The 13,777-nt window shown below is 43.6% G+C and overlaps 1 protein-coding gene across 2 annotated transcripts; it reads left to right on the plus strand.

Moving 5' to 3' along the window:
* Positions 1 to 10,056: 10,056 nt before the first annotated feature.
* LOC108083649 (calcium uptake protein 1 homolog, mitochondrial) lies at positions 10,057 to 12,659 on the plus strand. 2 transcript variants are annotated; one of them, XM_070287124.1, is made up of 3 exons: positions 10,057 to 10,189; positions 10,561 to 11,976; positions 12,041 to 12,659. In XM_070287124.1, the coding sequence occupies exons 2-3, from the start codon at positions 11,198 to 11,200 to the stop codon at positions 12,516 to 12,518; spliced, it is 1,257 nt and encodes a 418-aa protein (XP_070143225.1). In that variant the 5' UTR covers positions 10,057 to 10,189; positions 10,561 to 11,197; the 3' UTR covers positions 12,519 to 12,659. The 2 variants fall into 2 exon arrangements, with proteins under 2 accessions (XP_070143225.1, XP_070143226.1); XM_070287125.1 differs by having other exon boundaries at positions 10,175 to 10,189; positions 10,591 to 11,976.
* The last annotated feature ends 1,118 nt before the right edge of the window (positions 12,660 to 13,777 follow it).

Consider the following 13,777-nt stretch of genomic DNA (forward strand, 5'->3'; position numbering starts at 1 on the left):
TTCACGCTCTCAGGTCGTCGAAGAATGGATAGCGTCGTGGATGTCGTGGATGGAATGGCTGGAATGGACACAAAAGCAAGCCCGGCTGCCTGGTGTCCTGCCGGCCAATCAAGGACACATTGTGTGCGTAGCTTCTCCTGCTCCTCCTTTTCCTCTACAATGTGAAATGACAAAAATCGTTTGTGCGAGCCGGGCAAATAGAAAAATAAAAATTTAAAATACAATAAATAAGTGGCTGGCCAAAGGAAAGCGCTTCAATATCAAATTGCAGTCCTCCGTCCCCACAAAGAGGATTTCAGCATTGAGGAGCAATAAATATTTAATTGAACCCACTTGCTCGGGCATTCGCCGGTGCAGCAACTGAAAATTGCCGCATTAGAAGCAATTTTCATTTTACTTTAATGCCGGCAATTACGACCATCGAACTGGGTGGCCCAAGGAACAGATATTTGAATTCCCGTGCAAATGCATGAAACTTGGAAAGAAAAACATTTGAGTTACTTAATTGCCGACAAAATGGAGAAGTCTGCATGCTTCTCACACAAATATGCACATGTCCGAGTGCAGAGAGTTAGTAGAGCGACGAGCGTCGATGGCTTGTGGATTAATTAAAGGGGTTTCGGCTGCTGCTCCGTTGGCAAACAAATTTGCCTTCGATAAAAGTGAAATGTGCCACACCAGTGTTTCGGTGGCAATCAATTTGGCCCCCGACAGCAGGCTCAGGCTCAAGAATTTTGCGTCACCAATAAGCAAACAAGAGGGTCAGCAGGCCGGAAAACAAAAGGCAGAGCAGACGTAGACACCGACTCCCAGCATCGCTTCGCATCGCATCCCATCGACGTGGAAGCCGACTACAAGGGATGAGCCCAATGATGGGGTCGTTACTGTGGCTGTCGGCCTGCTGGCAGCCAGGCTAGCCAGGAGGTATTATTACACCATTACGCATGCACTCAAGGCCTTCATTAGCTCGTAGTTTGGCGCTATTTGAAAGGCAATTACTGCTAGAGAAGATGATGCCGGGACTGAGACGCAGCTCGATGACCGGAAACGAGGCACAAAGACCCACGGTGCATTGAGCTGAGCTCTGGCAGCACCACAGCCACTTACTCGGGAAGGTCCTGGCGGGAAGTGTTGCCAACTAGATATAGCTGGTCAAAGGATGTGGTCAAAACTAGTAAATTCAAATCAGAATTTTTAAAAAATAAAAAATATTGATTATAACAAGATAATTATTTTAAATTCCTAATGTAAATAAATTTGCAAACCTTATATAATCGAGTTGAGAGTTAAATGGAGTGAAATATATAATTGCTTTAGTAGATAGTCCTAAAAATGCAATTCTCCATGTAATATTCAAGCTTAACACTAATCCTTGCCATAAATATTGACCAAGCCTCTCATAACAAAAATTTTTTACTAATAAAATAATATAAATAATAGTCTCATAGGTAAGCATATATATATTTTCGATCTTGAATCGAAATATCACAGGTTTGAAGATCCAAAAGTTGGCTGTAACTTAGCCAAAGCTTCATCACTCTTGGAGACAATGATGGGACAAAGTAAATGAGCCTTCTCGTTGACAGACAAACTCATGTGTCTGCGGCTCAGTTCGAGTGAGGGTGGGTGTGTCGGGTGTGTGTGGAATGGGTTTGTGTGTAAGCGGAAGTCACTTTAGCCAGTGTCTGTGTCCCCGCTGACTCCGAACTGGCATTTACGACGTTGTTTGCTGCTGCTGCCCATGGCTGCTGCAGTGCAAGTCGCAGGGGTCGCAGAGTGACCGACCGACGGAGCCCAATAACAAAACCCTTTCGCAGGCCAAGTCTGCAACACGCAAATGCAATTAACACGCCGGCAGACTGAACGGAAATGGAACGCTGCTGCCATCGCTGCTCGGAGAGTCTGACCAAAATGCTGACCCTTTCTGGGGTCTTCGTTTTTTGCTGGCAGGACATTCGGAATGGCCCTGCATGGCCGTAAATTAGACATCTGAGTGCCCGAAAGTCAATTAGTTGCAAATTAATTTTTCAATCGCTGTCCCAGGCGAAATCAACAAATCGAAGCGCCAATTAAGGGGAGGAGAGAGAAGGAAAAGACAGACAAATGGACAGACAGGAGACTCCCAGCAGGTGGGTAGACCCTTTCAGGACACTCAGAGCCTGCATGATTGCACTCAAAAAGCACGCGCCGAGCAATCGAGAGGATTCGCATCTGCATTTTTTCTTAAACGTTTCGCTGCTGCTGCTACTGCTGCTGCAGGTTCTTTTTCCTCCTTCCTTCTGCCAACTGGCCAAAAAATAATCGCCCAGCCAAGTGTCCTTGCTGCCCGTGTCTGCCATTTTCCTTTGCACTTCTTTCGGCTTCATCGGCGAAATCGTTTATTTGCAGTTTAATGTGCACTTCACTGCTCGTTTGCATAGCAATACATATAATGCTGAGGGGCTAGTGGAAGATTTACCTCCCGCTCGAGTGGAATTTAAGAAATTTCAATATTTGCTGGCGGCCTAAAAGTATCAGCACTTTGCTCGGTCTCGGTTTGCGTAATTCACGATGACTGGAAAATGTGAAACATTCCTGCTATAAATCAGCATCCACTGGAAGAGCAAAGAGATTAAACTAAAGGCTTGCAAAAGGCACTGAAAAAACTCTTTTATATGAAAGAGAAATACTTATGCCTTAGCATATGTTCTGTGAAATTCCAAGAATTATTTAAAGGCTTTGTCAGTTGTGCAATACAATTAATTTGTAGTATTTATTTGTATTCCATAATGCAGAAATTATTGTAAAATATTCCAGTTAAACCTTAATCAATAATAGTATAATTGTATTTTCATGTGTAAATATTTTCTCTGTGCCCAAATATAAAATTTGTTTCGCTCTGAAGGAAACGGTGGCAGAGGTACATAAGTGGCTGAGTAGGAGTATTAGGATGAGGTGCAGGAGCAACAGCAAGCAGTCTCGACACCACATATATTATTCATTCATTTAATATTTAAGCTGCATAGCTGTAAATCATACCGTTGGTGCAGGCTCCGGCACCCCCAGAGCACATGGCCTTCCATGTAGAGACCCTCATTGAGTGCAAAAAGCATTGTCCGGCACATAAACCATGTTGCAAATGACCAGACGTGGGCCCTCCATTAGCCTCCATGGCCCCCAGACCACCTAGAGGCCAGCGAAGGCACTCTGCCCTTCATTTTCTGGTAGGGCCTGCTTACAGGGCTTTTTTGCAGGGCCTGCGTCTGGCCCTGCTGATGCTAGAGCCTGTGCTGGTGCGCTCCGGCTGGATCCTGTTGTTTGTTCCACTTGACCACTAAAGCATAGTTTTAGGCGCTAAAAGCTAAACACCAAAATTCAAAAAGCAGCTGCTACCGGCCCAAAACTCAGGGGCACTTTAGTTTATTTCGTTTGCCCTGTGCGTGGGTGTGAGTGCATACGTATTTGATCGCATTCCGGTCAGAAAATACACCAAAAAAAAACTAGGCTTGATATGTGGTAAATATAATTTAAATAATTTATAAATACTATAAATAATTCGACAAATTACCTATACCTAAACGATAGATATTGATTGCCGCGGAGCTGTTCAAAATTAATATTATATTCTTCTCTTATAGAACATAAAATTATGAAGCAATCAATAATCAAGATTAAATTAACGTTCCAATATTTTGATAATTGCAAATGTAATCATCCCAAACTAAACAATTTTTCTCTGTGCACCCACACCAGTGTGGTTCTTGCCCAGTGGCCATCTTCTTGCTTCAGTTAGCTTTGGCACTAATTGCACCTCCACTCACCTGCTGCTGCAGACGCATTCCCACTGCCACTGGCTGTGAGAGAGAGAAAAAAAGGTAAAATAATTAAGGTGGCTGCAGCAAATGCAAGTGCTTTCCAGCAGAGTCGCAGTTGGGGTGAAAAAAATTGAAACAATTTGCTGGAAATTAACCGATGTGGGATGCCTTTATGATTGATCGACAAGCCAAAAAATCCCTCTTTATTGAAAATTGCGGTCGTGTCATAATGATTATACGTACATGCGTGCATCCTACCAGTCCGGGCCAGGCAGTCATCCTGTGACAGGAGTTTATACCATTTTACAGCTGACCGCAGCGGAATAAACCACTAAATAAATTATGCATGGTCGGGGCAATTGTGTATTGAATTGGCAATGCCAGGACAAATAGCCCCAGCGACCCCCGATAAGCTGGGCGAATGCAAACAATGCCGTAAAGGTAAACTTGCAAAATTAATTAAAATAATATTTAAATGTTCAATCAAATATTTAAGTGCCAGCCATGACAGCGCCCAGCAAGCGGAACAAATGAAATTAATAAATAATTGCAAACATTTCTTTCCCATTCGGGCGGTTGACCAGCCATTCAGGCCCTGGATGCAAACGCAAATGCAAATGCCAAGCGCAATTCCAAAACCAATCCCTAACCCACACCCCAGACCCGGCTCAATCCCAAGCCCCAGAGAAACCAAACACCCACAGATGGGCCATAATGATGGCCTGGTCAAAACACGCCCAGAGGACCAGATCCTGGTAATCCTTGGCCTCCATCTGCCAGCTGTCTGTTGGCTTAGCCATTTTAGCAGCAACACCAGCCAAGGCAATCCAGAGTCAACAAGAGCGGCCCGGACTCCGCCTGAGCCCCCCGTGTTATTGGTAGGGCCAATTTCTGTTTGTGCCGCAAAGTGCCAAGTGCAATTTGGGAGCAGCTCAGCCTGAGCCTCCTCCGGAGCGAAAGCCGCATGTGCATCTTGGATGTTGAATGTTATTAATGGCAACTGATAGACGGCACCACTAATGGCCGCCCTCTGAAATTTATCTGCGCTGCGGCCGTGTCACCTTGCAGGCGCTTCGCAAATTAGCGGTGAGCCCTTCCTAATTTATTCTGTTTAACAAGCGCTACCAAAGACTATTTTCAGCACAGAAAACAAAATACTCTTACAAATATCTTGAAATTTCATTTATTAATAATCTGTTAATATTAATAATAGAAAACCAATCAAAATTCTGTCAAATTCTAATAATAAACAAGAATTTAAATAAACCTTATTGAAGATCATACATATTCTAAGGGTTTGATTTCAAAAGGAAGAATTTTCTAGATAAAATCAAGTTCAATCTTATTAGTATCCACGTTTTATTTGTTGTTTAATTTATTTTACCAGTAAAATTTTGTTATATTAAATTTTTAGTAAACTTGTGGGTGTTTTTTTGGCAAGGAAGCGAGTTTTTCAGCGAACAAAGTTTCCGGAGAATGTTCATCCGTGGCGCACAGCAACTTTGCACGTCTCAACTGTTTAAATTTAATTTGCCAGACGACTTTGCTGCTCCTCCTGCTCCTGCTGGCTATGTTTTCAGGTCGCCAGAAATCAACATTTTCTGGGACGACGTGAGCAATCGAAGGTAATGCACTGGCTTCAGTCGGCCAGAGGAACAGGAGCAACAGCAAGTCGGCGGGGGAGGGCACACAACACACGGAAGTAGTTACCATCATGCCAAATATGACAAATGCTGTTGCACATACAGCCCCGAGTACAAAAAAAAAAGGACCTTGGTCCTTGCAAAGAACTATCCCCGACCGACTGACACGTAAACTGCATAAATATAAACGCAGCCGGCGAACGTGCGAGACATGGAGGCGAACTACAACCAGCTAGGGCAGATGGCAATCCAATGCAAAATTTAACAAGCTGCACCCGCCCCAGACCAATGAGCGAAGGAACCGAGACACAGGCGATTAGGTGTCGTTCGGAGAGCAGTGCAAGTGCACTGACATATCAAATATCCAGAGAATTAGTGAATATTTGTTTCTCGAGGAGTTTACCTCCACTTGGAGTACCCTAATAAAATAATTCATTTTCCACTTGTTACAGAAAAATATTTAATGAAAGTAACTTGCAGTACACTAGGTTTTTGTTCAGTGATCCTAGTGAGACAAGATGCAGTCTGGCTGGTGGGGGGAATCCCCACAAAGACCGCAGGGGCAGCAGCTGCCGCTTGCAGCAGGCAAACCCAACTGCCACCAAAGAAGATGCTGCGCCACCCCTCTGCGGTTGCCATCAGACAATGAAAGTAACCGGCAGCACCAGAAACTGTAGCAGTCTTTTTTGGCAACAGCAACAAACAGGGGTAGAATATTTTAGCTGATTTGCAAACGCAAAATCCGCTTAAGGTTAAAATATGCAAAGTGTTTGTTCGCCTGTTGGCCCGGCGAAGTGAGAATGTGAAATGACATTTTCGGGGCGAGCCGGAGGCAACAAACTCCGTTTGTATACTGCAATATTGTGCATTTCCAGGCAGCGAAAGACAATGGAAAACAAGAAAGGCAGAAACGAGGCCTCAAAGTAAGGATGACCGACGGAAAACAAACGGCCACGTCAAAGCTCCTTGAAAGCGGGGATGGTCAACAGTCAATAGGATTGCCTTGGCAGCAACGAAAAGGGGAGGTGCCGCCAAGTCAACTTCTTTCGAGACTGGCCACGCCGAAAGGATATTGCGAATTTACCAACGGAAGCGGAAGTGCAAAACTAGCAGGAAACGCACTCACACCGAAACAGAATCGATATCTGTTTGTCTCCAGCCACACTTACACAAGAAACGGAGTGCAGTCAGGACAAAGGGCGGAGCTGGGAGCCAGCCCGGATCCTTGGATGCTTCGATATATGCAAATGCCACTCGTTACATTTGCATTTGGCCAGGCAATGGACTTACTTCTGCCCCTACTTCTGCTGGAAAAGTGGATTTAGATAAATTCACTTTCACAATTGACACTATAAACAGATTGCGGTCCAAATTGCTGGCCACAGGGAGAGCGAAATAGACGGAGTTTGAGCAAAAACCCTAAGCAGCTTCCTTCCCTGCGAGTCGTAATTGTTTAACCCAATGGAAATTTGTATTCGAACCGGAAATCTGACCAGGAAAATCAGAACCAGACTGCCGTAATTACCAACCGCACGCCTTGCATAATTATCAATTTACATTTGATTGCGTTTGTTTATTTGCGCAAATAATTATTTGCATGCTAAAATAATTGCAACGACTGCAGGCACAGCCATTACGAGTAAACCAGAACCAGATTTTACCTTTGTCCAGCTAGCTGTTAATTAGCGACCATACCAGAGATTTCACCTGCAGAAACAAGAAGCAACAAAGACCTCCCATACACTTTGTTTAATGGGCTTAGGCCCTGCTATTTGGTACATTTATCAATGGCGGATTTGCTAAGCCAACTCTCATTACCACGCACTTTCTCCTAACTGCACACGCCCCATAAAACCCAGTTACGTATGCAGCAATTTTCGAGGCCCAACTGCCGCCGCCTTCCCAAAGTCATGCAAGATTTATGAGAATGTCAGGCGGGCGGCGGGGGTCTGGTGGAAATTTAATCAAACGCCAAACAACCCTTTCGTGGGATACAGAAATCAAATTTCGAAATTTGCAAACAGCGCCTGGGCGAAAACTTTCATATAAGAAGTCGGGGAAGGAATGGTACCGTAATGGAAATGGTCGAAAATTGCGGGGATCACATTCCACGGCCAGGAATGTCGACCGCTCACTCCAGGAGCATGTCCTTCAAATACAATATACTCCATCAACAACTGCAGTTGAAACAATAGGAATTATTCAATTTCAAATGCTAAAAGAAATATACAAAAAATACAAAATATTAGTTTAAATTTTGATATATAGTTTTTAGTTCAAATTTTGATATATATTCTTACAAAACTTAAATTACTAACACTCTGAGCTATGCTTGGAGCTATTTTTACGAGCTCTGCTGTGCACACATATTCTCCCCGAATGAAACTGATTCTATGCAGAGTATGTGTTCGTGTGCATTCGGGTAAATTTCATCTTGGAGCAGCAACATAAAAACGTCGAAAACATGGCAAACATTAACGGAAAAACAATTTTCATAAATCTAGAATTATTACCCGGGAAGCACAAGCACAAAACAACAAAAAAAAAAAAGGAGAAAAAAACCTAAAGAAAAGAAAAGAAACTCAGGGCAAAAGCGGAAGTACGCTGTGTCCATTGAGGCAACAAATTTGCCAAAAAATAAAATTCCAACCAGCATATGGAAGATGGAGGCTGCCGAATACCCTGCCATTTGGGGCTGGGGAAGGCACCACACGTATAGGAAAATGACCCCAAAGGGCGAACCCTCGCGAAAAGTTTCTTGGCAAACATATTTGCAAAAGCATTTATTATTTCATATTTTACGCCTATTTCGGGGGGTGTTTTTTTTATAGGGAAAACAGAAGGCCGGTTGGGTGGGTGTAGCAAAGTGCTTATGTAATTGCAAAGTGTTTCGCAAACAAGCCGCCGCCATAAATCACATAATTCACGCTGAACGCACAAGAGCCCTTCGCATTGTCTTTTTTAGCTGCCTTCCATCTGCGTTCTAATTCGATTTTTGCAATCGCTTTGAAGTCCACTCAAATTTCAATAATTCTCCTCTTTCATCGACATGCAAACGCAAACAAATTATAGTAAGAGGAGTGGAGAGGATGAGTGCAAAAAATATTCTAAAAAAAAAAGGACGGAGACAACCAAGAGCTGAAGACATCAACTGTCGCTGTGAAATCTGTTATTAAGCCATTTATAGTTAAGGCAAACAAAGCGGACCGAGCCGGGCGGAGTGAGCGACACTTGAATGCCCGAGTGCTTATAGACACACTTTTCAATGGCTTATCAAAATCTTAAGCTGACGACAATGGCTGTCTCGTTGACAAAGGAAAACCCTCGCACACATGCGAGACAATTTATAAAATTAAAAGTCTTGGGAGTCAGGCAAGTGAAAGAAATGCAATGCGCCAAGGCGGGGCAAGAGACAACTCCTCGACCGATTTCCCGGCTTTTCCGCTCAGTCGCCTGGAAAGCCGTTACTGTGCACCACCAGTTCGATAAAAATGAGTGGGTGAAAGTAAGAGGGAAAGCGAGTGTGAGTGCGAAAGTTCCCTTCACTGCATTTGGCATATGCCGCAAATATTAGTTCGCCTAATGCCTCCGAATCATGAAAGGGAAATCTGCGTTTGCGTGTGCGTGAAGTGGTCATGACAAATCCGCTAAACACGACAAGAATTTTCACAATTTGCATATTGCAAATCACTGAGAGATTGCACTGAAATAAAATATATGGTATAAATAGATCAATTTACTAACAAATAAAACAAAATATAACAAAATAATAGATATCTTGAGGAAGACAAGTCTTTGTTGATATATTTCTTAACTTACAAATACTTCGTAAATGGATTTGTTTGCTACAAACAATTTTCAAATTTTAAAAATAAATACCACAAAGTAGTAGTATTCGAAATACCTTAAAAACATTTCTTAACATTATCATATCCATGAATTTGTCAATTTTCAAACCTAAATAGATTTTCTCCAGTGCCTATGCAAATTACCTGGCAATGTAGTAGTAGATTAATTTGGCGCACATTTAAGTAGGCTACACCGCCAGATCATTTTCCATCTTCTCTATTCCCCTTTCCCCATTTTCATTTTCAGGTTGTGACACATGACAAATCACAAACGCAAGCAGTTTACAATTGATGTTAAATCAAAGCTATAAACACGATGTGAGTACGGTGTGTGTTTGGGTGGTGTGGATGAGTGCCTTATTTGTCACACACATTCAAAGAGCGGCTACGTGACAATTTCTGTCATTCCGCCCGGGGGCGTATCCGTTTCCGTTTGACTTTCACTGCACTGCGGCTGCGACTGTTTTTTGTTTAACTTAATTTTCGGCAGCGCCCAAATGCTCCGCTGGCTTTGGCTCTGGCGCCACCTTTGTTTATGCTCTGATTGTTGTTTATGCCAGCGCACACACACACACAATATGCAAATGCCAGGATGCCAGGCCAACGAAACGGACAAAAGGATTGGGCTTCGGGCTGACAGCCGTTTGACAAAAAGGAAGCCTAAACTTTTGGCCTCAGCTTAAGTGCCACGGCGAGCATTATTCACCTGGTTGGCCACGTTTTCCTCGCAGTCGCCTGGGAATTTTCCTGGACGCACGTGAGGAAAGCGTAGCAGCATAGACATTTCCCCAGAAACTGTCAAGCTTTAATCAAGTGTCAAACAGCATGTCTAAATTAACATACGAAACGTTGACTCGAAATCAATCCAGGTGTCAATCAGTGTTTGCGGAAAAAACAATTCAGTGTAAGGTATTTTAATAAATATTCATATAGCCGAGATTGGAACTTTCAGTAACAATGAAACTTTTTCATTTAACATCCTTTATAAATTATTTAAAGCCAGTTTTTAAATATCAATCAATTGTTGCCATTGAAAATGTAATAAAGCCTTTATATTGTTAGCATATAAATATTTTTGAAAACAAAAAGGTTCACGCTAATTACTTTGAAAAGAAAAGCCATACAGAAAGTCTGTAGATGCTTTGTAGAGCCTTTTTTCTCTGACTTTTCGGAATAAACGAATTTAAATTAATTAATGTAAGCATGTTAATTATATTTAATAATATTCCGAAATAAACAAAATTAATCTACATATTTTATAAATTCTTTCAATAGGAATTTATGCATCCACATACATCACCCCAGCCTACTTTTATTAGCCAAATGCAAGACTTAAAGACCCATCGAAAGTTTTCTGAACAAACGAGGACCCTCGAATACGAAACTTACTGTCGAGAGTACTCGACAGACGCAGGAAAAGAAGTTGGGGGACAACTTTTGCAAAAATGCCGAGCACCTCAGCACAATGGCTAGCGAAATTGCCGGCTGACCGCCCATAAATGCATAGAAATCCAGTGCAGAAATTAGAGGAAATCCACAAATCGAAGCAAAGTTTTTCCACTTTTCCGCTCCGCCCTGCTGCCGCTTTATTGTTCGCAAATTTCCCTGGGGCCTTATAAACTCCGAGCACCATGCACCACCACTAGTATTTCGGTAGTGCAAACATTTGCGCTGCTGATTACTTTTAATGCTTTTCATCGAGTGGTGTGTATGTGTGTGTGTGTGTGGTCCTGGGGAAAAGCGGAAAATCAGCTAGAGGCCTGGCCACATCAATCAGTTCGAAGAAAACGTACAAAAAAATTGACCTAAATTCTGAGCAAACCGAAATCGTGTTAGCCATACCCCAAAACAAAATTCTGAATTCCATCATTCGCGCTTTTCCTCTGTCCATAAAAGTTGTGAAGAAACAAAAATGTCGCGCTTTTGGCCGCCGATTTTCCACTGCGCCCGCTTCAACTTATGCTTTGTGTCTCAGTTTCTGAATGACAATTACGAAAAAGTCAAGGGTTCCTTTTGGCCGAACACCCTGGTTCTCAGCGCCTTGTCGAAGAGGGATTTCAAGAAACCAAAGTCTAACAAAAAACATAGCGCCCACCGGGCCTCGTTTCGCGAGAACACTATCTTGGCGTACGAGAATCGGCTGCGACGCCACTCGGACCCCATGAAGGTGTTCCGGTACTTTGCCACCATTAAAATGAAGAACAAGGCCGGCAGGTGGGATTTGTTCATGACCCCCCAGGACTTTTTGCGATCGATCCTGCCGGGATTGAGGCAACCGGAGCATTTGACATTGGCCCGTTACCGTCTGCTGGACGAGGAGGCGGCCGAAAAGTGGCGGGCTGGCGCCCAGAAGGACAGCATTTTCCTCAAGCTCGACGACACAGGTCTGCTAGACTTCAGCGACTACGTGCTCCTGACCATACTATTGTCCATTCCGGAGCGTCATGTTTGGATTCTCTTGCAACTGTTCGATCATGACGAGGACGGCACTGTGAGCATGGAGGATCTGGAGCATATAATACGGGTCATCAGCATGGGTCAGGCCTCCATGGTGAACTCGCATCTGAAGCGCGCCCTGTTCGGACCGCGACTGAAGAAAAAGCTGAGTATCAATGAGTTTCTGGAGTTCCTGCAGGGGCTGAACAAAGAGATTCTTGTTCAGGAGTACGAGATGCTGCGGAAGGACTCCAGGTAAGTGTTGTCAGAGCCTAGCATCTTCCTTCAAGCTTCTTATATCCCTCTCCCGTTTCTCAAGTTCCGTGATCACAGAACTGGACTTTGCCAAGGTGGTGCTGGCCTACACCAAGTCTTTTAGAGCGCGCGGCGAGGCGCTGGAGCGAGTCAAGGAGAAGTTCGGCCAGCAAAAGATCGGGATCAGCCTGGATGAATTCATGTCCTTTTCCCGGCTGGTGCAGGACGTCGAAACTGTAGACATGGCGCTAGCCTTCCACTTTCTAGCCGGCGCAGATATCAGCCCCCAAACGCTGGAGCACATCGCCCAGCTGGTCGCTGGTGTGAAGCTGTCGCCGCACCTCATGTCTGTGATCTACACCATCTTCGACAACGACGGCGATGGAATTATCCGGCGGGAGGAATTTATCAAGACACTTCGCGATAGGTTGCGTCGCCTGCAGCATAAAAAGAAGCTAAGGCTCACATCCGGGATATGCATTCTGGGTAAATGCTGCTGGAAAACCCTGCCATTTTGGAGGAGTAGGAGTTTAGGAGTTTAGCTGCTGAACCGCAGCATGGAGTGCAAGGCTCTGGTTTTATGTGCTTCTTGTGATGTCCTTTACCCAACTCCTTTGCGGGTAAACGCTTTTAGTCAGTTGACAATCTTACACGGAGGAAAAAAATATACTATGTGCACGCTATCTGATCTGTTTTAATATTACTAGTATTTATACTGGCGATGGATAAGGGTGATGCAAATATCACTCCTTTTTATAGCCGTGTAAAATAAAAGCCTTCATTTGACGTAACCTTCTCGGGCAGCAGGGGAAGTTCAGCCCAGAAAAGCGCAGTCTGTTTGCCTTTGTCTTGAAACATTTCAACTTTGCAAGCCGCCAAGTTGAACGAGTTGAAAAATGAAGCTTCGAGTCTACGGGATGAAATCCATTTTGTTGTCCCGACACTCGAGTTCCGTGCGAGCGGTGGGAAAATTCAAATATAAAGCAGATTCCCCGACCACGTGGCTTACATGACTTTGAACTTTTATCACCTGCTGCCAAACGGTCCCAGTTCCCAGTCAGCCAGCTCCAAAAAGGGGAGACCCTGTGTGTGGCTTTGTGTATGGATGGGTGTAACACAGCACTTACCAAAACAATTTAAAATACTTGCGGTAGCACACACTCGAGGGTCGGCGTGTCGAGCTGCTCAACTGTCGAGACAATAGTTTGCCACACACAAACTTTATCTGGACATTGGCAGGCAGCCGAAAGTTGATGACTGCCGGACAATTAAGGTCCCGAAGTATTCCGGATATTTGTGTAATTCACTACCCGAAATGGCCGTCGACATAATTAAATGAAACGAATTCGTTGACACTCCTAACTGGAAAGGGCTCTGCGGTAAATAATAATTACGATTCACATCCGAAAAGAGCTGTTAATGGCATGTCATCGATAACAAAAAGTAAGGGTTGTCGAAAATCTTTTATGCACTCGGCTATTGATTTTATGTAAGAGTAGCTTGACACTTGTCTTTGATGGTAAATATTAATTAATAAAGGGTAAATCATTTTGATACAAACAAAATGGGTGTTGGTTATAATAATAATTAAAATTTACCTCATGGAAGGAAGAAATTCCAAATGTCCTGCGAGTGGAAAATCATTTATGCACGCGGCAAAGGACTGAAAGTTTTATCAATTTACTGGCTGCGGCACAGTCCATGAACCCTATAGTTTAGGCGTCCATAAACATGTCGAGGTTACCGCCACCGCCTGGTAACTTTCACACAGCACTTTAGAAAAATCAAACTTGTGTGTTTA

The sequence above is a fragment of the Drosophila kikkawai genome, chromosome 3R (genome assembly GCF_030179895.1).
Source record: "Drosophila kikkawai strain 14028-0561.14 chromosome 3R, DkikHiC1v2, whole genome shotgun sequence".
In the NCBI taxonomy this organism is placed as follows: Eukaryota; Metazoa; Arthropoda; class Insecta; order Diptera; family Drosophilidae; genus Drosophila; species Drosophila kikkawai.

What these genes read in the sequence shown, in the direction of transcription:
- LOC108083649 (XM_070287124.1), top strand. Translation starts at nt 11,198, where the DNA reads ATGTCGCGCTTTTGGCCGCCGATTTTCCACTGCGCCCGCTTCAACTTA. An exon ending in ATGCTGCGGAAGGACTCCAG is followed by an intron (nt 11,977 to 12,040) that starts GTAAGTGTTGTC and finishes CCGTTTCTCAAG; the next exon opens with TTCCGTGATCACAGAACTGG.